Source organism: Strongylocentrotus purpuratus, unplaced genomic scaffold (assembly GCF_000002235.5).
Source record: "Strongylocentrotus purpuratus isolate Spur 01 unplaced genomic scaffold, Spur_5.0 spur5_scaffold_18, whole genome shotgun sequence".
Taxonomy (NCBI): Eukaryota; Metazoa; Echinodermata; class Echinoidea; order Camarodonta; family Strongylocentrotidae; genus Strongylocentrotus; species Strongylocentrotus purpuratus.
The window spans coordinates 21,660,169-21,687,583 of NW_022145603.1; the positions used below are offsets into that span (position 1 = coordinate 21,660,169).

Sequence of the window (27,415 nt, forward strand, 5' to 3'; positions counted from 1 at the left end):
CACGTACATGCAGAATACTTGTGCACAGAAGTAGTAAGTGACAAATATAAATTAAGATTGGTGAACATTTGATTAAATAATTATTTCTGTCCTGCCGGCCAAATTAATTAAGAATTAACTTCTGATTACAACTTCTTCCCCTTCCAAATCTTCTTCCTCAAATTTCTGGTTTTGTTGTCTATAGCAATGACTTCCCTTGCCCAGGCAGTCTCAATGTCCTCTGCCTTCGTCTCCATGATGTGCACGAAGATGGACTTCAAGATGGATCTAAAGGATGGTGCCCATGAGCCCCTTTCTTGTTACACAGGAGCCTTAATAATTAATTCTTAATTCTCTATGCGCTTTACATTAAAAGAGTATGCTTTACAATATACATCAACATATATAAGAGTTCCACCATGTTTCACTATTAGGGACTTTTAGATTTGCACGAAGACAACGTGGATTGTTACGATAGACGTCATTTTAATGCGGCACTGCCTTGAATGGACGTCACACGTATCAGTACACGCAAATCTAAAAGTCCCTAATGTAATGCCTTGTATTGGTAACTCAATACAATAATACAAAAATATCTTCAAAAGGCTAAACAAAATATCACTTCATGTTGTTTGAATACATTTAGTAACTACAGTGGAACCTCATTATAAAGACCTCTGATATTTAAGGTATCTGTTTAAAAAAATGATTTTGATGGTACCAGCTCTTTATATTCTAATGTTTTTTTACCCTGATATAATAAGGTAATTTCCTTGGGCAAGTACCTCGTTATAACGATTTTCCACTGTACTTTCAACCGCATTTATCAATTTTCATGGCTATATAAATGTAGAGGTGCCGTGGTCTAGTGGTTACGTCACTGAACTGTGGATCACATGGTTTGGGGTTCAAGTCTGGCCAGAGTGCTCACCAAGGAGTGTAGTATGTGCACTGTCATGTGTGGATTAGCAATGGAATCAAATTACCGGGGTAATAATAGATACAAAGTATGGCGCTTAGAAATGTAGAAGTAAGAGCTATACAAATATGACTATCGTTTTTATTAATATTATTATTATATTCTTTGTTGTCAATTTTTTTTTAAAAAACATTGTTTCACTGTCCATACTGGTTCAATAAAAGAAGGGAAATGCACAAAATCTTGATATCCAAATTCCATTCACTTGCAAAGCAGTAGTAAAATCCTGGCAATAATGAATCTTACAACCCCTACGCATCAAATATTGGTACACGTACCAACAGAAGCACAAAATTCAGCCCCCGGACTGTGGCGCATATTTTTGAAAGAATAAACCAATATCATCATCATTATTATTATTATACAAAATATATTTGCAACGATGAAGACAAAGTTATAATAATGCATAAGCCTTACGTATAAAAAATATTTTTTTCTCTTTTTTTTTCCTGATATATTTTTTTTTCTTCATTATGGCTAAAATGCAAATTAAAGAGGTTACCTATTAAGAGAATGACGTTGGAGGGGACTTAATTCTTAAGTCTTAATTTCATGTTTCTTTCATATGTGATATGATTTTTTTCCATGTGATGGGGAGGGGGAGAGAAGGATAAAACAATGATTTAGGTTTTTGCATGAAATTACCAGCAAAGCATAAAATTGCTTTGCTAGAGCACTCAAGATTAAAGATTAAACATTGTAAATACACGCCTGAACCCAAATGTATTTTGGAATTTATTCCAAACACTTCCACATTTCAAATGTAATTAATTGCGTGTACATTGAATATCAACACAAAGCATGGCATAAGAACAAAAAACAAAGTTCACCATCTTTTGGTGACCATAAACCAAGTTAGCATAGTCATGAAACTCATTTAGAAGGTCTAAATTGAAATCTTTTATATACAGCTAACACATTTCATGTGCAATTGCATCTAAACTGAATCACAAGATACAAACAAAAATAACTAGAATCGAGCGATCATCAACTGTTTAGGAAGTCATCAAGCTCGTTTAGGAGGTCATCGTCTTCCTGATGCGTTGCTATGGTTACGGGCGGGGCGCTGTCGAGATCATCATCATCATTCTCCTGTAGGAAGAGATGGAGATCAGCGTCTGTAACACTGGAGTGACGAGCGATGGACGGTTTGGCTTGGGTTATCCTATAAGGTATCAATGAGAGATGAGATAATAATGATTTATGCTGCTTCAAATAATTTGTATTTGTATTTCTTTTTAACATTTATTTCCTATTCAATGGTACAATATGAAACACAATGTATATATAAATAATATATGTAATAATGATTTCAACATAGAGTATACAGTAAATAATTCAGATAACAGAAGGAGGTGAAAAACCCCAAAAGCATAGCTTGAGTTTGGAACGCCCAAAATAAGTTAACACAGTTACTGAGAGAACATTATAGATATTATTATGGAAATTACATATTGTATAACAACGTTGATAGGAAAGAAAAATAGTAAATGGAAGACAGACTGAGAGGAGAATTAAGTATAGGAAGGCATGTTCACCTTTAAAGTAGGTTGACAAGTAAATGACAAAGTACTACAATTCTAAAATAGACAGCACGTACATATCATTAAAAACAAGCAAAATCAACAAACAGACCGCAGCTTCATCCCACAACATTGTCCTGGGGAATATACAGATGGGACCTAGCAACAGCTGAGGCGCGTACAAAATAACTAGAATTTGTGTCTCTTAAAGATAAAGACCAGTTATGGTCATGCGATTGCATAGTGAAAGAAACGTTGTGGAATCGATCAGAAAAGGTTGACATCTAGCAGATAAGTATTGGTGTGTACTGCAAGGTTCTGGAATCATCAAAATGATAAGAAATTTGGCCCAGTCTTCGTAAAGTTACAAGCACTGTACAAAGAAAGATGTATATGGGACTATGCACACGTGCGCGACACATGCGTTTATCTCTCACATACCAATAGATAAACTAATTTACCAAATACATCGATTAGTAGGCGGTTTCCCGGCAAAATTTTTATCATCATGTATTAGTCAAAACATATTCTTTCACATGATTGGTAATTTTAAGAGCTTCCATTTCATTTTTTGAAATTGGGGCCTTTCCAATACTGGTCTTTACCTTTAAAGGGGCTGTGCTATCGGTAATAAACTAAGTGAAAGTGTAACTAATGTTGAACATGATGTCTTTAAATATCAATGTAGATGAAATTCTGAAATCACTATCAGATTTACCTTTTGAAGAGAGTCGCCTGGTCCATAAGATTCAACAAATAATAAAAATAATAATAATATCAAATATTTAGGAGCGCTAAAAACAGTACCATAGCGCTAAAAAATACAAATATATGAAAAGAGGACAAAACATGTATAGTCTCACATGAAGTAGATCACATGGATCACTTGGGGAAAAAGGTAAGTTTTGAGGGATCTTTTGAAGATGGCAAGACAGGTAATTTCCCTTATGGAAAGAGGGATGCCTGATGCATTTCGCTAACCTATTGTTGGAGTTTGAATTTAAAATATGGAATACTTACACAACTTCAGGTGGTGTTACAGTTGATGTGGTATCAGGCTCAACTTGAGCCACAACCTCTGGAATGTAGACATCTTCTAAGCTGCTAGCTTCAGGCACTACTCGGCTCACCCTGCTCTCCTCTTGTACTGGTCGGCTAACTTCAGGCTCTTTGCTGAACTCTCCTGTAGTCGTTGAGACAGCTGCAGAGATCGGTACTGATGATGATGGTTGAGGTTGGGCTTCTGGTTGGACGGACTAAACATGGAGGAAAACAAAAACGAGATGAGATTGAGCATCAATTTATTACATCAATATACAGTCAAACCTGCTTTAGAGACCACCTGTCTACAAAGGCCACATTATTTGTTTAGCTTGAAAATGGTTTCTGGAACCTGAACATAAAGACGACATGCCTATATAGACCACTTTTCTTGCCTCCCTTGGGGGGTCTTTGTAGACAGGTTTCACTCTAGAGTGGTGAAGTGTGACGTCATCAAAAAACTACTTTTAGAATTTCTCAATTTTTTCTTCATTTTCTGAAAGAGCATCTGGTTCATAACATTACGAGCCAGAGCAATATAACACTAAGTTCCTATAGGAAATCTATTTATTCAGATGGTCATATCTAAAGCCAATACTTAACATATTCATTTAGTTTTCAACATTTGGAAATTATTTTTGATGCTCTTTCAGAAAATGAAGAAAAAATTGAGAAATTCCCAAAATAGATTTCTATGATGTCACAGCTTCGGTACTCTATATGTTGGTCGAGTATCAATTTCACATGAATACATCTTGGTTAACCATATTCTTAACATCAAAAGTTCTAATATTTAGAAAGGTTGACTTTTGTCAACAATTGTTTTAAATGCCCTAAATGTTTGTATGTATTTACTACAATATCAACAAGTCTTAATGACCAGGGTGCTACACAGATATCTCACATGCAATACAATCACATGCATCTCATCTTTGATTTCTTCTGTTTTTGACCATTGTGATTTTTGAAGCAGTTTTCTCTCTCTGTGAGAATGGGGTATGCATGTATGATTCACAATGAATACTAAGATATTCAAGAAGTCCCACCAGTCTGATCCCTTCTTACCTGTATATTAGTGCCTGTACTGTTAGGGTAAGACTGGGTGTTTCCCTGAGATGTGTTAGACACCTGTCTTCCTCTCCTTCTCTGTAGTGGCTTTCTTGTAAGCTTGGTTCCTAAAAAATCAAGAAAACAAAAACAGTGGATTTCTTTATATATTTAGTTTCTGGTAATGAGATATAAATTCACAAATTCTCGAATGAGACTAAAACCAAATGTTTAAGAATGAAAGTGTGAAGTAGTGAATAGTAGTTTGAGTTTGGAGCAGTTAAGTACAAAAAAAAGTTAATACCACAATGAAGATGGAAAATGTAATTGCAATTTTCAGTAAGGGCAATGTCCCTGTAACATCATAAACTTTCAACTAAATGAAACTCTTGGGATTTAAATCGGTGGACTGGATTAACAAAAGTTGTATGAAGGCTACTGATTGAATTAAAATAACAAAAAAACAATTCTGGCCTAAAAACAGTCACAATTGTCAATCAGGAAGTTTAGTGTCCCAAAAGTTTCTGCGTTTAGACATACAGCTACTTGATACATACCTATGTTAGTTGATGATATCCTTGCAGCTTGGTTGACTGGTGCCGACTCCCAACTTGGGCCAGCATCCCTATCCGCTCCTGTAGTACATGTAGCTGAAGAAAGGTTACTAGTCTCTGGCTCCTGGACTGGTAAACTATCAGTTCTCTCACTACCTTCCTGTGCTGAATCCTGTGCAGTAACTTGTGAGACTTGAGTGGCACCAGTCTGCTGCTGCTCCCTGAGTTGCTTCTCTCTCCTGATCTCAGCCAGAGTCTTGATCTTGATCTGAGAGGCGGATGCGGAGTCTGCCCTCGAGGTCACCTGACCACCAGGCCGCTTAACGATTGGCTTGGAGAGGGCGTCGTCCGACGAAGAGGCCGTGTTCCATAACCGCGCCCTTCTTTCTCGGCGAATTTCGTCCAAGCTCTTTATCTCTTCCTCGACTATTGTAAGAATAAATGAAGCCCATTTTTTACAGGAGGAAATGCAAATTGTATCTTACAGTAGTGATCCAACATAAGATCTGACTACAATTACTCAAGGCTTACTTTGTTAGAGTAAAGGTCACATTTAGATTTTAATTTAGGTTCAGGGTTAGTGATAGGTATAGTCTTAGGTCTTTGGCTAATATTAGGAAAGTTGAAATTGACCATGAACCATTTTTCGTCCATTTTGTTCACAACGCAGTGTTGTTGCATTCTTAATTATTTTGTTTCCCAGTGAATTTGTCTTTTTTCAAGGTTCATATTCGCCACTAATTCATGCAAAATGAGGACGTGCAATTCATATACAGCAATCATGGAAAATTTGCTCAACCGTAAGTGTACAAGATAAAAAGCCTCACACAAATATAAATAAACACTACTAACTTGACAAATAACAAAATTACAAACAACCGATAGCCAGTCTTCCGTGTTCATTGTGGTGGAGCCACTGCATGAAATTTCCACAATAACAATAATGTCATATTGAAGACCGTTAAAGCCTATCTGCACTAGTTTGGCCAGGAGGGATTAGATGGTCACTAATGGTCACTGACAGGTGTTTATCAAATCAGCTCTCAATTAACATAAGAAAAAGGGAACCATGTTGGGACTAATGGTCACCAATTAGGCATTGTTTGCTATATAGAGGGCGCAAGTAGATTTAGGTAGTGCAGTGGGGCTTTCATACTATACCTTTTGTTGCTGTTTTCTTTTCTTTCACCGGCGACTCCTCTGTCTTGGCTTTTTCAGGGGAGCGGCTCCAGATCTTAGATCTTCTCTCCCATCGCTTGTCCGCCTCTTTCCTGTTCCTCTCCTCTTCCTTTATCTCCTCGTTCTGCTCTTCGCTTCCGGACGCTCCACTCTCTTCGCTGGACATGTCAGCCTTTTGACTGAGCCGTTGCTTTTCAGCTCTGATCTCAGCTAGACTCTTGATCTAGTGATCATAAAAATAACAAAGTAATGAACATTACTAATGATCATAAAAATAACAAAGATAGTACATTACTAATGATCATAAAAATAACAAAGATAGTACATTACTAATGATCATAAAAATAGCAAGGATAGTACATTACTAATGATCATAAAAATAACAAAGATACATGTAGTACATTACATTTTGACCTAGACTGCTGCAAAATACACAAATGTGAGCCGCTTTCTGTTGCAGTATATTTTACACAAATGAGAACTATTTAAAATATAATATACATGTATGCATTAAAATCTCTGAAGGCAGTGCATATTGGAATTTCTTTTTTTTTGCATTTAGCCTTTCACAATTTCACTTGAACAGGTTCATAGATGGAATATTGTGTCGCTAGAATATAAGTGTGTGGGGATCTACCATTCAACCTTTGCATTTCAAGTCAAGTGCTTAAAAACCACTTGACTATAGGCCTGTCTTCATCAGTTCAAGATTGCCAAATAGCCTGCTTTTTTTGATTTTACAAATAATCCCGAAGTTACAAATGGCGTTTTCATCAGCTCGAGATTTGACCTCATAACTTGAAACATGAGCTCGAGAAATTAGCTTGAGATATGAGTGCAAGCCTTCGGCTGGTGAAGAAGCACCGGACAAATAGCGGGATATTTTGCAAACTAGCCCAAGATATCTCAGGATAACTATCTCGACCAAATATCCCGCGAATTGCAACTTCGGGCTGACGCAAATTAACTGGAAAATTTGCGATCGGGATAGTTCAAATAGCGGAATATTTGGCAATCTCGAGCTGATGAAGACAGGCCTTATGACACTCTGCATCATCTACTGACCTTGATTGCTGGAGCGTCATCCTTGGTTACGTCTTTCTTTTGTTTGATAACGTTGAGGACCGAGGCGGTTCCCTTGTTGGCATTCTCTACAGACTTACTGAGGTTCAGACGACGTACCTTAACCGCTGGCTTCTCACTCACCTAGAGACGTGGACGAAGACATTTGAAATTTGTGAGGTTTTGTTTCCCTTGAAAATGGTTTCTCAATGAAACATGTGCTAAAGGAACCTGTTATTAGAGTCCACCTGCCTATGAAGACCACTTTTCGTATCACCCTTGGGTGGTCTTTATAGACAGGTTTCCCTGATTGTTCAATATAGATGTTTGTTTTTTTTTTTTGGGGGGGGGACTGTGTTGCAAATTACATTAACAAGGTGAATATGGTCAACAAGATATTGGTAAAAATTGTCAGCAAAAATGATCAAAGTCTTGGCTATATATTCTTTTGCTTCAAGACTTTGTTCATTATTTCAATTCCTTTTTTAGTGTACCCCAAAGACTGACAGGTTCTGATGCAAAGCGTTTCTAACTTTTTTGTTTTTATGCACATAAACTTGGGGAAATTGGTGAGATTAAAGTAATTTTATATTTGGGGATAGGGAGGAAGCTATGATGCAAAATGAAGCAAAATCTCAGCAACATTTGTGTGTTTTTCTTTGACAGAGGGGACAGTTTGTGTTCCATTTTCTACAGACTTCAAGATGTGCACACTGCCTAAATCAATGCTCCCCTGCCCCTTACAACTTTCCAACTGTAGAAATAAGCTTGTGTTTTAATAGGCTTAAGCCATTCACGATACTATTTTGTTACCAGAACTCTACAGACTAACTTTATCAAGTTCCATGAATATTACATATTTCAAAGCTTCTTACCTTTTCAGTGTCTTCACCGCTGTCTATGGTTATCCGTTGTCGTATAACAGATCCCTGGTTCTCTTTCGAACCTGCAGAATAAAATGAAGTTCTTGTCTTTGAAACTTCTTGTCTTTGAAATTTCTTTAAATACCTTTACACAAGGAAAATAAGCTCAGAAGAGGTGTCAAACTCTCTGAAAATACACAGTAATGAACAGTGCTACATGTTGTATTCTATCAATCTTAAGCCTATTGTAATGCACACTTTACATGAAATAAAATGTGGGGGGAGGGGGGAATAAGGAGGTGTACAATCCTCTCCAATGTCCATATCGAAATGCTATATCAGTTTGGTACACAAAATCAAACCAAAACAAAGTATTGTTATTATTATTATTTTTTTTTTTTTTTTTTAATGATACTGGTGCAACTTGTTATGCTAAAAAATTAGACCATTGTTTGGATTTAAACTTCATTGGTGACTAATGTCATATATAATGTGTACTTAATTTCAATTTTGGCGTTACATTTGCCCTTTCATTTCTTTATTTTCTTATTGTTTATCCTTGATTTGTTACTCTCTTTATTTGTCCTTAAGCTATATTTTTACCAGTCTTCTGAGTGCATCAGTTGGTTTGGGGGAGGAACCATTACGATTACAATGATTAAGTTTGCTCTCTTCTTCCCTGGGCGCCATCTTTTACACTTAGAATATTGCTACAAAATTTGTCTTTGTGTAATTTTGTTCTCATTTTGTAATCACCATGATTATATTGTCATATTTCTTGAAAGTGCAGAATAAATAATAAATAATAAATATCTAGACATAAATCAGTTCATATTGTACCTCTAGCACTAGCAGCTCCTGGTGGCTTATAGAGAGCAATTTCTCCTCTCCTCTTATTCCTTCTCTCTGCAGCAGACAGGACTCCTTTTCTTTGAGCTCCTTGCACACTGTCTCTGTCTGGAGCCTCACGAGACTGGGATGAGACTGGTAGGCGGCTTTGCTTCGCTTGTCGTATCTCAGCAAGAGTCTTGATCCTGAAATATGAATTTTTAATCAATACTACTGAGCTGAAAAGATATCATCATCACCATCTCATAATCATCACTATCACCATCATCTTCGTCACAATTACCATCGTCATCAAAATCATTACAATCATCATCATCATTATCGCTATCATCACTATCATCACCACCACCACCATCAACATCACCATCACCACCACCAACACCACCAACTTCACCATCAGCATTGTAATCTCTACCGATTTCATGAAATGTATAATATTTTGGCAGTTGTCTACAACTTCTTGATATTCCACTTCTAGAAAACTTTGAGTCAACTTCCATACATTTCTTAAGACTTACTGAATCTTTTCTGGTGCCTTCTCCTCATCACTCTCGATATCAATATCACTCAGCTCCTCCTCCTCCTCGTCTTCCTCCTCATCTTCCTCTTCCTGCTCTTGTGAAGATGATTCCTTCTCCTTGTCTGAAGCCCAATCCTCACTTTCCGAGTCTGAGACGGCATTTCCGAGCCTCCTCAAGAGTTTGTCCCTCTTGATATCTGCCAAACTTTTTACCATAATCCCAACTCTGGGATTATCTCCCTCACCAGCCTCAGACAATGGCTTGCCTAACCTAGCAGTAAGCCGTCCTTTCCTTTTGGCTGGATCAACAGAGCTATCGCCAGCTGCATCTGCTACAACAGCAGAGAAAACCTTTCCCAAACGACTTGCTAAAGATGTCTTCTTGATGGCAGAAGATTCATGGACAGCAGTCTTCGAGTCTTTGACGTCTTCACCAGTTCTTATAACCTGTCCCAATCTGGCTGACAGACGCCCTCTAGGGCCACTTGAGGAGGAAACCTTATCCTCGACCCGGTCGTTGCTTTCGGCACGCTTTCCCAGCCGATCTTTCAGTCGGTCCATCTTCATTTCCGCGACAGTCTTGATCTTGATGGAGTCCAGTCCTGCCGAGGTCTCTGGATCTTTCCTTGGCACCCTCTCTCCACCTCCACCCATCATAACCCTTCGTGTCAAGGTCTTCTTTGGGGCTTCCTCCAGCTGGTCCTTCTCTGCTTCAGGGTTTCTTCGCAAGACCTACAGAACGCAACAATGAAAGCATGAGATGAACCCAATCACAGCAAAAAAGTGGAAGTTACAAACTGATTTAGCCGAGGACGCAGGTTTGAAACCGAGTCACGTCTTTCGGATGGTGATGTTAAAGGTCGGTCCTTAGACGTAAATAATAGAAGAAGATTGTAATAATTCTGAGCATGTATAAGTTTTTTTCCTCCTCAAGTTCAACATATAAATATTTGAAATGTTTTGAAAACCTTGTACAATTTTCTACATGTACATCATCTTTAAAATTTGAACAGTAGGAAACTAATGAATGAAAACTTAGACTGAAACCAATCCTTCTACCCCCGTACCGACATCAGCCGGTTGCAAAGAATTTGTTTGCATACTGGCTCAAAACCTGTTTACAGACTGCCTCAAAAATCATTGAAGTTAATGATACTGTACAGGGGTACACAATCACATACTCGTACCTTGAGCCGCTTAGCGATGTTCCCTGTCTCTTCATCTTGGTCTAGACTGCTTCCCAGCCTCTTAAACCTATCCTCTCGTAATTGGGCTAGACTCCTCACTCCAGGCTGTTGGACACGCTGAGAGACATTCACGACCTTTGGAACCCCTGTCTCTTGATCCTCTTGGTCTGGCCTGCTTCCCAGCCTCTTGAATCTATCCTCTCGTAATTGGGCTAGACTCCTCACTCCAGACTGTTGGACACGCTGAGAGACATTCACGACTTTTGGAACCACTGTCTCTTGATCCTCTTGGTCTGGCCTGCTTCCCAGCCTCTTGAATCTATCCTCTCGTAATTGGGCTAGACTCCTCACTCCAGGCTGTTGGACACGCTGAGAAAGACTCACAACTTTCTGACTGACAGGTTTCACCAAATGCTCCTCTATCTTTGTTTTGCGAGAACCTATACCAACAAATGATGGGGAAACAAAGAGATATAAATTCTACAAAGCAGTCTCACCAAACATTTGCCTTTAAGAAAATAAGTATCATAAACAGATTAAACTGAATATCAAATTTGAATGTCTAAAGTGCCGTCTGTTTCAGTCAAATAACAGGTCTATCAAAGTTACAAGGTCATATTGCCTGCTAAGAGTATTAAACCCATTCCTATGTCATTAAACACACAATTTGTGCATACAAATCAGCGGTACCAAGGATATCTCATTAATGTCACATGTCTATCATTATTTATGCATTCTCTTGATAAACGTTATGGATCGGACAATCTTGTTACATAGAATGTGGAACAATAAAACAATAAATATAAACAATAATAAATAAACTCCCATTTTGATGAGAGATGTATTTAAGCAACTCATATTTCTGCATAAAGAGTCTCTGATATAATGTTAGTTAGTTAGTTAGTTTATTTCTTTATTAAAAAATCACACCCGTCATCAGACGGCCGGCCTAAAAAGGCCTATGAGTGATACATCAAAAATAACAGTCATAAACAATTTGACATGATAACATAGTACAAATATAAGTATAACATAATTACAATCACAGGGAAAAAAAAAGAAAAAAAAAAAAAAAAAAAAAAAAAAAAAAAAAAAAAAAAAGAAGAAAAAAAAAAAAAAAAATGCGAAACTAATTTTCTTATAGTTACTACTCAAATTGGCAACAATCCTCAAATCGGATGACTTACTGTTGTTACTGACAGCAATTATTCTCCTCGACGAAGAAAGAAACATCTGTTCTTCTTCTTGTTCTATATCTTCTGCATCTTCCATCTCTATATCCTCCTCCTCCTCTTCTTCCACATGCCCTCTCTCTAAGTTCTTCGCTCTGCGTATTTCAGCCAGAGTCTTGATGCCAAACGAACTAGGCTTTTCTGCTTTAAAAATCCAATTTAGCAATTGACATGAAGCAACAAGGAGTAAGAAATTAGTTTTTGCTTTACTTTCCCCATTAGCTTGAGTTATCACAATCTCAATCTAAGAACTTAATTCATTAAAAATTATCAAAATTAAGCAACTTTGGACGCCTGGGATAATGATATGCTATCAACATAAAGCAGAGTAAACAAATGAAATGTTATTTGTTGGTTATTACTTTTAAGTTGGACCATTACATTCAATGAATCTTGAATTCATTATAATGAATTCATTATAGCTCAGTAACAGAAACCTTTCATTATTGCTCTCAGGGGACAAATTTTCCCACAGCCCATCTCTATATTCGGAGTTGAGACATAAAGACAATTTCACATAGATTCATATTATTCTGCAGAAACTGGTGTATATACTTTATAAAAAAATATAAATTGGTGTATACTTTTACAGAAACTGGTTTATATTTTGCACAGATTGGGTTGTATTTTGAAGACATTGGCCTGTATTCTGCAGAAACTGTTCTATATATTTTGTAAAGACTGGCTAATTCACATAAATTAGTGTATACTTTACAGAAATTGGCTTTTATTTCGCACAGATTGGCTTGTAATTTGGGGGAAATTGGCTTGTATTCTACAGAAAATGGTTAAATCTTGCAGATATCGGCTTATTTTGAAGACGATGGCAGACGTTAACATCCATTTTTTTAAACACAAGCTATTTATCTAACCTTGAGTCATGACGGGTCTTGCTTTGATGGTAGGTCTGATTGTGGTCTGTCGACGTGGTGAGATCTTCTCCTGACCTAGCGACGGTCTGAGCGGGGAAATGATGACTTTCTTATTGGGGCTTCCATCTACACTCATCGTACCAAGGCTTTCGTCATCTAAACAACATGGGTTCAATCAAACAAATTGTATGGTTTTAGTGAACTGTAAACAAACAAAAAATCCATTAACTTTTTCCTTTATGTCTGCTGATAAATGGCAACATACAGGGGGTGTACCAACAATTTTAAACAGTTCAATCCAAGCCATAACATTTACATACTATATTAAATAATTCTACTAATTTGTGATAAATAGACGAGCAAGGCTTGGAAAATATGGTTTGAATTTAAATCCATCAATGTGTATTGTAAAGTTAAACATTTCAAGGTTCCCTCTTTCGGTCTTCATCAGCTCGAGATTGCCAAATAGCCAGCTATTTCTGATTTGGGAAATAAGGCCGAAGCTACAAATCGCGTCTTCATCAGCTTGAGACTCGACCTCGAAACTTGATACTCGAGCTTGAGAAATTAGCTTGAGATATTTTGCTCAACGTTCACGCATAGTGTGAGTCTTCGGGCTGGTGAAGACGCACAGGACAAATAGCAGGACATTTTGCCAAATAACGGGATATTTTGCACACTAGCTCAAGATATCTTGGGATGACAATCTCGACCACGTATCCTACTAATTGCAACTGCGAGCTAATGAAGACACAAATAAGCTGGATAATTTGCGATCAGGATAGGTGAAATAGCAGGTTATTTGGCAATCTCGAGCTGATGAAGACAGGCCTTATGATAAGGTCCGAGGAATGTCGGATCACAAACAACACACAAGATTACTCTGACTAGATTTGTTCTTTTTGTTTGTTTCTCACCTTCACTGTCCATCGGATGGAACACGACTGGACTGACCGTTGGCAGGGCTGGCAGGTCATCCAGGGACTGGACGGCTGGAGCCTGGACACTGGGTGCTACCATTCTGGTTGCAGGGGTGGCTGGACTGAGCGCTGGTGGGAGGGGCTTGGTCACTGGGAATAGTTAGATGAAGTATGTTACAGTTAAGGCCCCACTGTACTACTTGTAGCTATTTGCTCGCTCTATGTAGAAAGCAATGCCTAAGCGGTGCCTGTTGGGTCCCCCATGATCCTCTTTTTCTTATATTAATTGAGAGCTGAGTTGATGAGATAGCCAGTGACCATGCTGGGTGGTCTTATCCCTCCTGGCAAAACTAGTACAGATGGGCTTTAAAGCTAACATTCAGTTTGACTTTATAAGGAAAATTTGAAGGAAACTGACCAAATATAGTATGACATTCTACACACAATACATGAATAAATGTCACTTTTTTATAAATTTATTTCAACTTTTTTGCACATTATCATCTGCCAAAAAAAATAGCAATTTTGTTCATTATATGGTTAAGTCCATGGCATGTCCTATATGTTACTAACCTAAAGAGATTTCTTGATTTGTATTATGAAATTCTGAATATAAATTGACATAAAATATCATTTTATTGATGTTTTGTCTGATTCACAGTCATCACATATCCTGAAATCTGAGATGTGGGTGATAACATAAAGGACAAAATAGCAAGGACTTGCCAAACTATTTGTAATTTTACTTCTTACAATGTAATTTTTTTTCTTTATTCATTAACTGAAGATTTTCATTTCACATTCATATCAAACAAAAACAGATAATACATTAGGAACTCTAAACAAAGGTTTAACAGTATATTTGTTGTTATCTTCTAGTCAATGCAAACATAAAATTGTCCATGTTCACATTACCTGGACCAACAATGGTTGGTATCCTGTTGATAAGGGATGTGGAGGCCGACGGTCCTGATTCTGTGGTTTGTCTCTTAAGATGTCTGAATGGGCAGTGGGGTTTCTGACATCCTGTCGGTTGACTCTCCCAGAAGCAGGCTATCTCAGAACGATTCTTCTACAAATGCAAACAACAATTTTCAAATATAATGTACTTTTTTTTATTGTAAGAAAAAAAATAGAATCAGAATTATTATATTTGATTAGATTTCTGAAGGAAAAAAAAATGTGTCTGGCAATGAGGATCAGTCTGGAAACAGAGTTATAACTAAAAGCAATTGTGAGACATAGCAAATACAATAAGTACTATAGAAATGCCTGGAGGATTATTCCTCTGAATTCACTGTTATCTCCACGTTGCATTATAGGGGGCCTTGTGGGGCAAAAAAAATTCATCTAAAAATGAATCTCTCAATTTGACCAGTGACTAATAGTTTTTTTCTGATATCATTTAGTATGTGTAAATGGTCAAAAACGGAACAAAGTCTTATGTTGTACATCAAATTTTATGCAATGAGGTGTCGTGGTTGAGTGGGTACCTCCCTTGACTGTGGATCACAAGGTCTGCGGTTCAGGTCCCGCCACGACACTTATGTCCTTTGGCAAGACATTGATCTACATTTGCCACGTTCAACTCATGTGATGTAAATGGGTACCTGGCAGGAATTGATTCCTAGCTAGAAAAGCTAGAGCGCCGTAATGGCAGCCATGCTATTGCCAGGGTAATAATCGGGAGCACCAGGAGTGTCAAGTCCGATGAGCGCTATACAAGAACCAAATACTATCATTATTGTTTATCAATCCAGCATTCTATCAGAAACTTACCGTTATCTCCATGTGTCTGTAGGCACAGCTTGGTCTGTAGCAGAAGCCTTGCTTCCAGTTGATACAGGTCACTTCATTGCCTCGAGCTTCTTCAACATGACGGTAAGGACAGGCCGGGCCCTATACAGTAAAAAATACACAGAAAATTTGAAAGTATATGACATCACAATGAAAGTGCATGACATCACAATGCAAGTTTATGACATCACAATGTAAAAAGCCTAATCATCACCATCATCGTTAATCATGATAGTAATCAAGATTCAAGAAGAAATTAAAGGGGATTCAATTCATGCAAGAATATTCTTTTCAACACCATTAATGAGAATTAGCAAGAAATCTCATCATGGGAAATTTAAAATTTCATTTCCCCTTCCAGATAAAGCAAGAAAGCTTTTTTTTTTAATTTTAAGAAGAAAAAAAATTATTTAAAAAAAAGCATCAAAATTAATGTGGAATGCACACAAAAACACTCACCTTAATAATAGATCATCTTTACATGCATCAATTTTCTATTATTTTTACTTAAGATTTTTAAACTTGGTGAAGGAAATGTTTTTGGAAATAAAAATATGAGAAGATGATTCTTTAAAAATCAATATCCTTACCTAACTTCTTTCAAAAGCATAGGGAAAACATGGGGAACTTATGAACATACGTACATTACATGTACAGGTATGTGAACATACATATGTAAAAATTCTGTAATTTTTGATCCTTTTAATTTTGTATAAATCTACTTCCAATTCAAGTGTTACTAAGACTGATCCTCACCTTAGCACAGTTAGAGTAGTAGAAGTAGTAGCAGTCATCTCCCGTAGTAGCCATAGTGACTGGCTGCTGATGCCTTCCTCAGAGCTGAATGACGACAGGAACAAGATGTAAGTAACAGGTGTCGATTGCCGATTTGGAGTGCTAAGAACTTCACTGATTTGACCACCAGCGATAAATGGTGGCATCCAGATGTGGAGGTGTAAATTGGCAATTTGAAGTCAGTCAACTTTGGAGTGCTGGGAACTTTGCTGATTGAACACCAGAGCTAGATGGTGGTGTCAAGATATTGAGGTGTCGATTGCCGATTTGAAGTCAGTAACTTTGGAGTGCTGAGAACTTGACCGATTGACCACTAGAGTTAGATGGTGGTGTCCAGATGTGGCAACCTTCCTTTGCCGCAACAAAATAAAAGTCTGTTACAAATTCTATCAAATTAGTGTTGATTGACCGGTTGTTAACGATAAGAGTCTGGTGTGGTGAATGTTGAATATACTTTCAGTTGTTGCCATACACAATAAAAGATGTGCGAATGGTAAAGAGATGGATGTTCTGTAGATGATGAAGCCTTATGGCCAAAGTTCAGTATATCCTCTCTTTTTTTCTTCTTTTCCTTCCTATACTTTTGAGGGGGTGGGATTTCAAAGCTTTGTAGCATCAATTGCAGATGAGATGAATTCGTTCTAGTTTAGGTCCAACATGAAGACTACCAAGTTGTCACGATGCATATTTAGGAGAAATATTTTATCCAGAAAGATATAAAGTTCAGTTGCAAAATCTCCAAATGAATTCTAGACTACACTGTAGGATGAACTTAATAGTAATGATGAAAGTCTACATAAAGGTGTAACTTTGAAGTTGAACAGGTAGAAATCAAGATGAAACAGGTCCTTGAAGAAATGATGAACAGGATGAATCCAAGACTAGCAGGTCATCAAAGATTTAAGTTAAATCAAGCTGAATCCAAGACTAAGCAGGTCCTCAAATAAAATTGAAAGGGGGCGAATCCATTTTGAACACGATGAATCCCAGATATGGATCCTCACAATCGTTGAGCCGGCTAAATCCAAGGCCTTTACAGCAATGTTGAGCAGGCTGAATCCAAGGCTAGGCAGGTCCCCACACGGATGATGTAGAGGCTTGATCCAAGGCTACGCAGTATAAGTCCTACGACTAATAGAGATGCACATTTAACTCCGATATTCCGCATTCACGTCTCAAGATCGGCCTGATGAAACGCAATCGCTACTTCCAAATTTTGAAGGTTCCCAAATATATACGATTTATCCAAGAGGAACCTTACACGCGGTTTTCTTCCCAGTAACATGTACATGCATAATGTACAAAAGGCGCACGCGGAACACGAGGATGTGAGAACGCGAAACCGAGAATAGACAGAAAGACTTTCTGCTCTGAAGATCCCGCGGCAGGTTTACCACTTGCGTATTATTCACATCATATGCGTTATTCAGCGTAACGGATGCCCTATTCCCTGCGGTATCTTATCAATCATATCCGGTTCATAATGCGATTAAAATATATTGATTGCCCCACAAAATGTGCAAGGTTAATATAAAATCACTCTCTTAAATTTGTAAGATCTTTCTTCTGGAGGCAAGTGTGAGCTATTACGAATGAGTAGTAAAAGTAGACTATTTCTACAAGAGCATGAACATTAGCCTAGTCAATCTATGCGTACTTTGTCCATCACAAAAATAAGAAATATTAAAAATGATCATGATAGAAGTTGAACAACGATCGGGTCTTCTCACGCGTATATCACACCTCAGGTAACGACCGACCTAATACTTGTTCATGGTTGACCGGAACTATTAGAAGCAAAGCTAACAACGGTTATTCCTGATAATGATTGATTCAGTTTTGCGAGCAGAATGTCCCAAATTCTTGGGCGATATCGGGGCCAATTTTCACACAGTGTCAGAGTCAGTTCGGGGTAGATGCTGATCAATTTCAACTTTACGTTTCAAACAAAAATAATGGTTGGCCACCTTCAAAATATGTTGGGGTAGGTAACTGCTTGTGGACATGTGCTACCATGTTACTGCCAATTTTAAAATGCTTCACAGAGCAGTTCCCATCATGTTTGGTCACTGGACAAGGGCTTAGAAGGCCATCGATTGCTTGTAGATGTGACATTACAAATAGATGCTAATAGCTGCTAATCTTGCTAAATTTATAGCTGTTTATCCTGCACACATGTACAAATATATACACTTGCACAATGCCTGTCGTCAGCAAACTTACAAATTTATGCCACATTTTTTCTTTTTTATCAGCATTTTTGTATTGGTGACTGTTCTTTGCAGTATGTCTTTTGAATGAAGGTGAAATTTGAGCAATCACATGTCCGTAGATCAGCAGAATAAAAAAAAGTTGCATTCACTATTCCACTCCAATGTTCTATTCAAAAGATAAGTTTCTCCAGATTCCTCAATGGTTGTCCATTGGCCAACAAGCCCCCTACGTACTTCCAAAGAATCACAGGTTGAATGCTTGTTGTACCCTCGCACAAGTACTGCAGTCCACAATTCCTCAGAAAGTTGCAGCAAGTCGGTTTCATGTTTTTATTTTTCAGTAAATCCAGGAATAGAAACACTTTTTGCCAACGGTCAATAACAGAAACGAGGAAGCTCGATGTATCACAACTGTCAGGGGTGATGCCTGTGGGGCTTCTCGAATAAGTCTATGGCTTCTTTAGAAAGCCGCACAAAGTCTGCTTGAAGCTACCATTTCTCGCTTCATACATGTGTAGCATGTATTTATATGTCAACGGCCAAACACAGAAATCGCGACATTTCCGGGCGGTAGACGCGGCTTCATTTACGGTAAAGGCACTCCGCCTCTTTTGATACGGTGTCCCTACATTTCGCTTCAAATTACAAACGGCTCAACTATTATCGGACGCTCCGAATTTATTTTTTATTTTCCTCGATATTGCTGGAACTCACACTTGCCTCATCCCCATGTGTGCTACACTGTAAAGCCCTTCTCTACTCAATAAACAGTCCTTTAAAAACACAATCCCCAGTGCTCTAGGCAGAACTACTTTAATAGCGTCCAGATCCATAATTCCTTAAGATATTACAATATAATTCACCTCTGCTGCATATTCCCTCATATTTTATTCAATAGAAAATTATGTCTTCATTGGGATATCTTCTCTTATGCGCTTAGAAATATGATATTAAGCAGTTAAAAAAATGTTGTGTCACTTGCGTTGTATTATTATTATTTCTCTAATACTGGTCAAAAATTATTTGCCTGCTCCAAAAATCCTCTTTATTAGTGCAATCTCCCTTCATAATAACTGCCCAAATTTTAATTTTAATCATAAGTTAGATCATCATTTACAAAAAGTGGAAAAATAAAGTGCTCTAGTTTACAGTATGTTTAAGATCCCTTTACTTACCTCATTCCACATGCATTTTTACAATGTAAACATAATAGGATATTAATTTGATAAAGTTTGTTCCTCATACATGTGCTTGACCACACATCTGTGTCAACAATCTAGATTGGGGGATAGGGTCCATATAGTTTTTACATGTAGCTGTTGCAGTTTTCCTGTTTTAGAGTTACAGTTTCTAAGAGTTTTGGAATTACTGTATGTTAGTTTCAAACAAGGCCCTAGCGGGGGAAAACTTATCTTCTAGCAAAAAACCTGGAAAATCAAACAGGATTTAATTCGACTAGAAATGGAGGGAAACGTAATTTTCAATTTTGTGTCAGGGACCCCTTTCTTTCATCTTTCCTAATGAAGAGAGCTGGATCAGAAACAGAGGGGGGGGGGGGGGGAGAGAAATATAAAGAGAGAGGCAGGCAGACAGAGCAAGACAGATAGAGAGAGAGAGAGAGAGAGAGAGAGAGGGAGGGAAAGAGAGAGAGAGGGAGGGAGAGACAGAGACAGAGACAGAGAGAGACAGAGAGAGACAGAGAAAGAACAAAAGCATTAAAGAAAATCAGCTTGCAGGCGAGGATGGGAAATAAGACTTCCTCCTTAGGCAAGGCTATAATGAGCAGCACCCATCTACATGAAGGTGACTTTCATCCCATCTCTAAGTGATCTTCATCCATGTAAGTGACCTTCATCCATTATCAAGGTGACCTTTAGGAGAAGTGGAGCCCAGTTCCTCCATCTTCATCTCTACCTTCCCTCTACTCACTTTAAGACCCTGCATGCTGGATGTGATTGGAGACGGCTGTTTCTTGTTGTTTCACGCTGATGTTGAGCTTTAAAGGCTTAAATACACCTGTTAAATCAAAAAGAAAATAGAACTTTAGGAAGTCACGGTGATGAAGTCACAGGGGAAATATGGTGAAAGAAATTTTCAAAGTAACTCCTATTTTAGTATATAACACGTTGTGTGTCCAGACAGGATTATCTGACATTTGATTTTTAACAGGAATTTTGAAAAATGTTTAAAAGCAATGCTTCTTAATCTTTTAAGAATACATGCATGCATGTTTCATGTTTGACACTATTCTAAAGTCAGAGGGAAAGGTGCTCCTGTAATCAGTAGGGGCGCTGGCCCGAGAATAAGGATCTTCCGCATAAACGAGGATCATTTTTGTGAATGCGGACAGATGCGTCCGCAAAAATAAGGATTGTCCGCATTTTTTGCCGACGATTCTGATGCGCGCGTTGGCGATGCAAAAAATAGATTCCACAGTGATTTCTTGATGCATTTCACATTGACTTTGTACAGAGACTTTCATGTTGTGAGCGATAAATCCTTGGGAAGACGGATAACCCATAAAAGTAGACGGTGAACTGGGGGTATTTTATTACCTTTACCTTTACCTTTACCGCAAATACTGGAAGAATGCTGAGACAGCAGTCGAGCTTCCAGGTCTATCTTCTTGGTCTATCTTCTTGCACTCATACTCTTTAATAATAATTCTCATTATATGCAAGGGAGGCAGAGGGGCAAGAGGTTGCATCTTGACTGGACAATGTACCATGTACAATGTCCCAGGAGCAAAGAAATTGAAAAAATCAGTTCGAGTATTGAGAGATATGACACTGTTCCTTCCAGCAACGATCAAGCCTGGTTTTGAAGGCGTCTATGGTGGGAGCCTGAACTACTACTTCAGGCAGAGAGTTCCAGTCGTCAATCACTCTGTGACTAAATGTGTTCTTCCTTACATTTGTCCTACACCTCGGCTTTGAAAGCTTGAGACTATGCCCTCTTGTTGGTGTGTCTGCTAGTTGGAAGAAGTGGTCAGGGTTGAGTCTGTCATGCTCATAAATGATCTTGTACACCTGAATCATGTCTCCTCTCCTTCTCCTGTACTCAAGGGATGGCAAGTTTAGGCATTTAAGTCTCTCTATGTAAGGTAGGTGTTTCATTGTGGAGATCATCTTTGTTGCTCTCTTCTGTACTCTCTCCACAGCTTTTGCGTCTGAAATGTACCTTGGCGACCAGATTACATTTCCATACTCAAGGAGGGGGCGCACTAGTCCCTTAAACAGCTTGGGAATGGTGGATGTGTCATGACACTGAAAGGCACGTCTGATGCTGATCAGGACCCTGTTGGCCTTGTTGATGGCATACGACACATGGCTGTGGAACTTCAGTTTGTCATCAACAAGTACCCCCAGATCCTTCGTCTCTCCAACTGTTCTCAGGGCTGAACTCCCGATTGTGTAACGCCAGATCCGTTTTTTGCATTACCAGCGCGCGGATCAGAAACCCGAAACTCGCAGAGCTTCATTTTTCAGGAAGCATTTTGTCCGATTTTACGAGAATATCCTTATTAATGCGGACGATCCTCATTCTCTGGCCAGCACCCCTACTGGTAATCTGTATTTTCCCCGATTTGAGCTTGACAAATTCAGAGATTTCAAATTCAAGATTTTCCACTGGGAACTTCACCAGGGAAAAAAGGTTTTAAAGTTTGGAACTATTATAGGAACTGAAGTAGACTCTCCATTTTTTGTCTCTCCCTCACTCACACTCTCTCTCTCCAAAGTAAGATGGGAGAAATCAAAAAAAAAAACCAAAAAAAAGAAAAAAAAAAGCTGAAAATTGAAACAGTGGGAGTGTGGGACAGTGAAATAGACTATAAACATCCTTGCGACAAGTTTTGTCAAAAATTCATCTTCACATTCAATCAAAATTCACAATCTTGACAATTAAAGGCACAATTCTTTCTGGAACTAAAAGTTAGGTCTAGAGGTCTACGCTTAAAATTTTATGATCGAACATCTCATTTTCGTTATTTTCAAGAAATCAAACCATTCCATGGCACTGCCACAATTCAAAAAGTTCTAAATGACGAGACGAAGAAAAGGGACTGTTGCATGCTGATAGTACAGTAAATGCTACAGAAAATGGTACACACACACACACTCAGCTCAGCTCACTCAGTCACTGGCACTGTGCACTGTTGGCAGCTCAGTTCCCCCTCTCTCATTCTCAATCTCAATTCATAAGCTAGCCGATACATTTTTACAAAAATATAGAAATAACAGAGTGGCTAAATATCTACCTTTCAAAAGATAAATTGCTGCATCATGCTGATGATCCTTGTTCCTGTTTCATGGCCTCTTTTTTTTAGCAGGATACACTTTGGCCAAATTACGTCGGCTTGACGTAACATGTATAAAACGAATCGTCACGCGTCGCATCCTTGTTCTATACCAAGCTCTAGTCCCAAAGTAGATTCGCCTTCACAGTTTCGCTCTAAGTTGTTGTTAGGACGAGTTGAGATTCGACAGAGAGCACTTGCATATTGACAAAATTGCATTTTGTTCTGTTTCCCTTCCTTTAATACGAATACTTATAATGATTTGCTAATGAGGATATAGTGCATGATTATATTTTATTGTAGCTTAGTTTGGTTTTTAGTCCATTTTGATAATTCTCTCCCCTCCCCTATAAATTGTTCATTGACCTTCATATTTCATTTCTTCCTTTCACATGCTACTCTATGATGACGTAACAAAAGATGGATTTCATATCTTATGCCTAAAATTATTGCTATCATTCTTTCTGTCTCCCCCATTTTTCTTTTTATCTCCTTGAAAATTATTGATAAGCCCGGCCTCATTTCAGAAACATAGGTAAAAGCTAGCTATATTCTGATGTGCTTTTTGGTCTGTCATATACATCTATGCTTTCAAATATCTTTTTTTAACTACCGGTATGTAAAACAAATACCTTGATCTCTTTCTCTCTTTCTGAAGAATATATCCAATCACATATTTACCGTTCTTCCTCTGACTATCTTGTCTGCCGATCTTTCTTTTTCTACTGCAAATCTTGATTTGTCCGTCTCTATTTCATCTTGTGTTATGTCTCTATATTCTATATTTTCTCTGTATGTCATGTCCCAGTAAGTCTCTTTCTTATTTCCTCTTTCTCTACTTCTATCCTTTTCTCTGTCCCTCTCATTCTCTCTCTCTCTCTCTCTGTCTGTCCCTCTTTTTTTCTCTCTCTCTCTAGTCCCTTTCTCTCTTTCTCTCTCTCTCTCTGTATTCTGTCTCTCTATACCTCACTCTCTGCCTTCCTTCCTCTCTCTATTTTGTATCACTATATCTCTTTCTCTATCCCCATTTCAAGCTACTTTCTTAAATATGGCAACTATCCACTGTCCTTACCAATATAAAATCATGTCGCAAAAGAAAAGATGATCATACAGCATGACATTAAATATATATTCTTTATTTTTCACATCTCTCATATTATTCGACAGCAGTGCAAACGTAAAATATATACAGTCAACAGAATGCGTGTAAGATACCAAGTGTGTGCTAAAAATATGACTTATAATACCGGTAAACCATTACCACGATATTGCAAGTGGAATATAATTCACTTAGAAGGACACAGTGTTACATATAATATTACACCAAAAATATATCACTTGCTTAAGTTAAATAAACACCTATTGTGATTCATTAGTCAGCCACTCTGTACTTTTCAGTTGTTTTGTTGATATGCCAGGCTAAACCTCTCACAATATCAGCCTCGAAAGGATTGGTTGAATATCTTAGACACGTATATGCGACCTCATCCGACAAATTAAGGAGATATAATTCCTGATAATATACATTCTTGCTGTTATGTCAGGCAGAGTCTTAGACCAAGCACATGAATAAAGATTTGTTTACACCTATATATTTTTAAGGATTTTGGCATTTTTTAAACATTCTATATCTACTTCTATTTTTACAAAAGTTCCATATGTGATACAGCATTTTGCACACATTATTGTCTCACCACAGCCAAGTGCACACACAAAAATAAAACCAACAAAGCTCATTTGAATTGAAACCCCTCTACCTTATCTAAAGCATGAGCATATCGTTACAAATATCAGAGAAAAATGAGAAAATAAATTTATACTATACAGTTGAAGACACAAAAATACCAATAATCTGAAGAACATCTGAATTTATTCTTGTTTCTTGTTTAAAACGTAATAAGCATTATATTGAACGTACAAAACTGAATAAATAGCTTTAAAATATCTGTAACGTTTATCTCCATTTTCAGCCTTTTCATAAACACATACATTTATAAAACAAAAAGAGAAGAAGTTCAAATTCCTTACTGATACACTATAGTCTAGTTTCCCATGAAAATAATTCAACAAAAGTGAATCAGGCACATATAAACACACATATAATTGTAAAATGACACTGTTATCATCATCATTGGATACAAGTCCCCACAACTTCAACTTAATCAAAATATGAAATCAATTTCCCAGACTCTATATTGTTTCCTCCATGAAAAAGTTCTTGATAGACATCAAAATTTCATTAAATTTTTTATTCATTTATTCATAACGTAACTTTAAAAAAGTATAGAGGAAGAGTAGTGAACATATGATCACTGTTTTTTTGTTTCCTTCTAATATTAGATACACATATCTAAAACTTATAATTACACACATGGTAAATTATGTTTTTCAGATCAAAATCTTCGCCGTATCAGAGCTGCCATCAAGTAAAATAAATACATAAAATATTGAATTAACCTCTTTAGCTGCTTGTAAATTGATTTATTCACACTAAAAACTTTATCAGCTGTGCAAAGAATTTTTTTTGAGAACATATTTGCCGAACTTTTGCCCAAGCCTCAAAGCACACAAACCTGCGGAGAGGGGAATCCCCAAAAATAAAAAAGAGTCTACTACAACAAAATGACAGTTGATCATACCAGATGTGAATCAAATACTGTGGTACCGGTAATTTGATCTGAAAGGAAATATCAGAATTGCTTATGTGCCCTAGATTCTACCCATACTTACAGAATATTTGTAGAATTTCATCTGAATTCCTAATTGATTATATGATTTTCCATGAACATTTGTGTTATGAAAACACCTGATTTTCTTAATCATTTGCCTACTAGTACTCAACAAAAATGAAAGCAGCACACCAAAATATTTTTGTAAGAATACACTGTGCAATAAATTTAGCAACAAATATATAGCAGAAATAGTACTAGCAAAGAATATTGACCACCTTGAATACTTTTGACCAGAATAACCTCATATATTACTATTTGATAATTCCTTATTTCTACACTAAAAACAAATTTGTGCATAAGGCGACTTAAATATTGTAACGCAAACCATATGAGACTGTTACTAATATTTAAATAAATGAATGGACAAATGAATTCAATGTATCAAATGAGAATAACCGTCCATTTCCCCATTGCTGCACACAAACCATTTCATACTTCTTCCAAGGGCAAATGTACAGGTTTTGAATTTCTGTGTGTGGACCACCCTGCAGAGATCCTGCCATTTTTAAAATTTTGTTTTGGGTATTTAAATCATTTCATTGAATCAAACAAACAGCAAAGCACATAATGACATCTGCTGATCACATTTACATAAAAGGAACAGTATGATTCTTTTTCATAACAGTACATGTATGCAAGATAATGAATATGTTAAAAAGAATATAACAATAATAACCAAACAATTTAAAAAAATTAAAAAAATTAAAAAACATAGTCGTTTCCATTTTTCCCATTGAAGGCATACTTCCCAATTGCGCGAATCCATTTCCAAACAAATTTCTTATGATTTTTCTCAATAATCCCCTGATTAACCATACCACAAGTGTGTTTAATCATGCAATCATAAATAATGTATGCCTTTCCAAGAAAGCAATACATGTATATATGCCAGATACAATGCTCCTTTATCTTTTGTTATAGTTTGAATATGCTCAATTGAAGAAAAAAAGGGTTTCTAGCACATTTAGAAAACCTCAGACCCTTTAATTGCATTCTTTCAAAGCACACATACAGCTCAACCAAAACTCGTGATCATCTTGAAGCCTCGTTCACATTTGGCGCAACAAAATCATTTTTTTGTATAATGACGTTATATGATGAGTCAAACCTGCTTTAGCGACACCTGCATAGAAAGACCACCTGTCTACAAAGACCACACTTTTGGTATACCCTTGAAAATGGTTTCTCATTGAGACATGTGTTAAAGGAACCTGTACATAAAGACCACCTGCCTATAGAGACCAGTTTTCTTGTCTTCCTTGGGTGGTCTTTATAGACAGGTTTCACTGTACCATAGAGCTCACTGAATACATGCAGGACCTTTACACGCAGTTGCCAGTCATTTACACGTTTTAAAAACGTACTGCCGGCTTTTTTGAGGCAGTTCACCTCGTCGTATCTGAACAAGCCTTTGGGCGTGTCTCTTTAATTCACATTACCGTTCACATGCTTCCCAAAAACAAATTACAATCGAGATTTCAACCTTGACCGGCTGAAAGCTCGATCCTGATTGGCTGATGGGGAACATGTGATTCAAATATGAATCAGTCATACATGTCGAGGTGATAATAAGCACTAACTCTCAAGAATGATTTGTGGCTGAAATAAGTTAACTGACAAAGATGACTAGCATGAAACTTGCCATCATGAAGGCCTTTCTGATATTTAAACGATAAAAAGGCCAAAAGTGGGACTATAATAATGATATTTAAATCATTATTTAGCTGTTACAACAAATTGATCGAGACACACAAAAAAAGATGCACAGCACGCA

The 27,415-nt window shown here is 37.4% G+C and overlaps 2 protein-coding genes across 2 annotated transcripts; both read right to left on the reverse strand.

Moving 5' to 3' along the window:
* Positions 1 to 1,213: 1,213 nt before the first annotated feature.
* On the reverse strand, positions 1,214 to 8,917 carry LOC115918739 (stress response protein nst1-like). Its single transcript, XM_030988846.1, has 8 exons — positions 8,881 to 8,917; positions 8,240 to 8,310; positions 7,368 to 7,508; positions 6,285 to 6,525; positions 5,127 to 5,549; positions 4,588 to 4,697; positions 3,502 to 3,737; positions 1,214 to 2,123 (listed from the first exon to the last, which is right to left on the reverse strand). The coding sequence occupies exons 1-8, from the start codon at positions 8,915 to 8,917 to the stop codon at positions 1,946 to 1,948; spliced, it is 1,437 nt and encodes a 478-aa protein (XP_030844706.1). The 3' UTR covers positions 1,214 to 1,945.
* A 139-nt stretch (positions 8,918 to 9,056) lies between these two features.
* Positions 9,057 to 22,994, reverse strand: LOC105438920 (zinc finger CCCH domain-containing protein 11A-like). The gene is made up of 11 exons (XM_030988847.1): positions 22,871 to 22,994; positions 20,542 to 20,628; positions 16,361 to 17,605; positions 15,587 to 15,706; positions 14,723 to 14,879; positions 13,805 to 13,957; positions 12,888 to 13,043; positions 11,971 to 12,156; positions 10,784 to 11,223; positions 9,595 to 10,328; positions 9,057 to 9,261 (listed from the first exon to the last, which is right to left on the reverse strand). The coding sequence occupies exons 3-11, from the start codon at positions 16,412 to 16,414 to the stop codon at positions 9,057 to 9,059; spliced, it is 2,205 nt and encodes a 734-aa protein (XP_030844707.1). The 5' UTR covers positions 16,415 to 17,605; positions 20,542 to 20,628; positions 22,871 to 22,994.
* Positions 22,995 to 27,415: the final 4,421 nt, after the last annotated feature.

Coding starts and splice junctions, on each gene's coding strand:
- LOC105438920 (XM_030988847.1), bottom strand. CDS start 16,414: ATGGCTACTACGGGAGATGACTGCTACTACTTCTACTACTCTAACTGT. Junction 13,044..13,804: donor CCATCCGATGGACAGTGAAG/GTGAGAAACAAA, acceptor CATGTTGTTTAG/ATGACGAAAGCCTTGGTACG. Junction 12,157..12,887: donor AAGACCCGTCATGACTCAAG/GTTAGATAAATA, acceptor TTTTTAAAGCAG/AAAAGCCTAGTTCGTTTGGC.
- LOC115918739 (XM_030988846.1), bottom strand. CDS start 8,917: ATGGCGCCCAGGGAAGAAGAGAGCAAACTTAATCATT. Junction 5,550..6,284: donor AAAGAAAACAGCAACAAAAG/GTATAGTATGAA, acceptor TTCTTACAATAG/TCGAGGAAGAGATAAAGAGC. Junction 3,738..4,587: donor GTACAGGCACTAATATACAG/GTAAGAAGGGAT, acceptor CTCCATGTTTAG/TCCGTCCAACCAGAAGCCCA.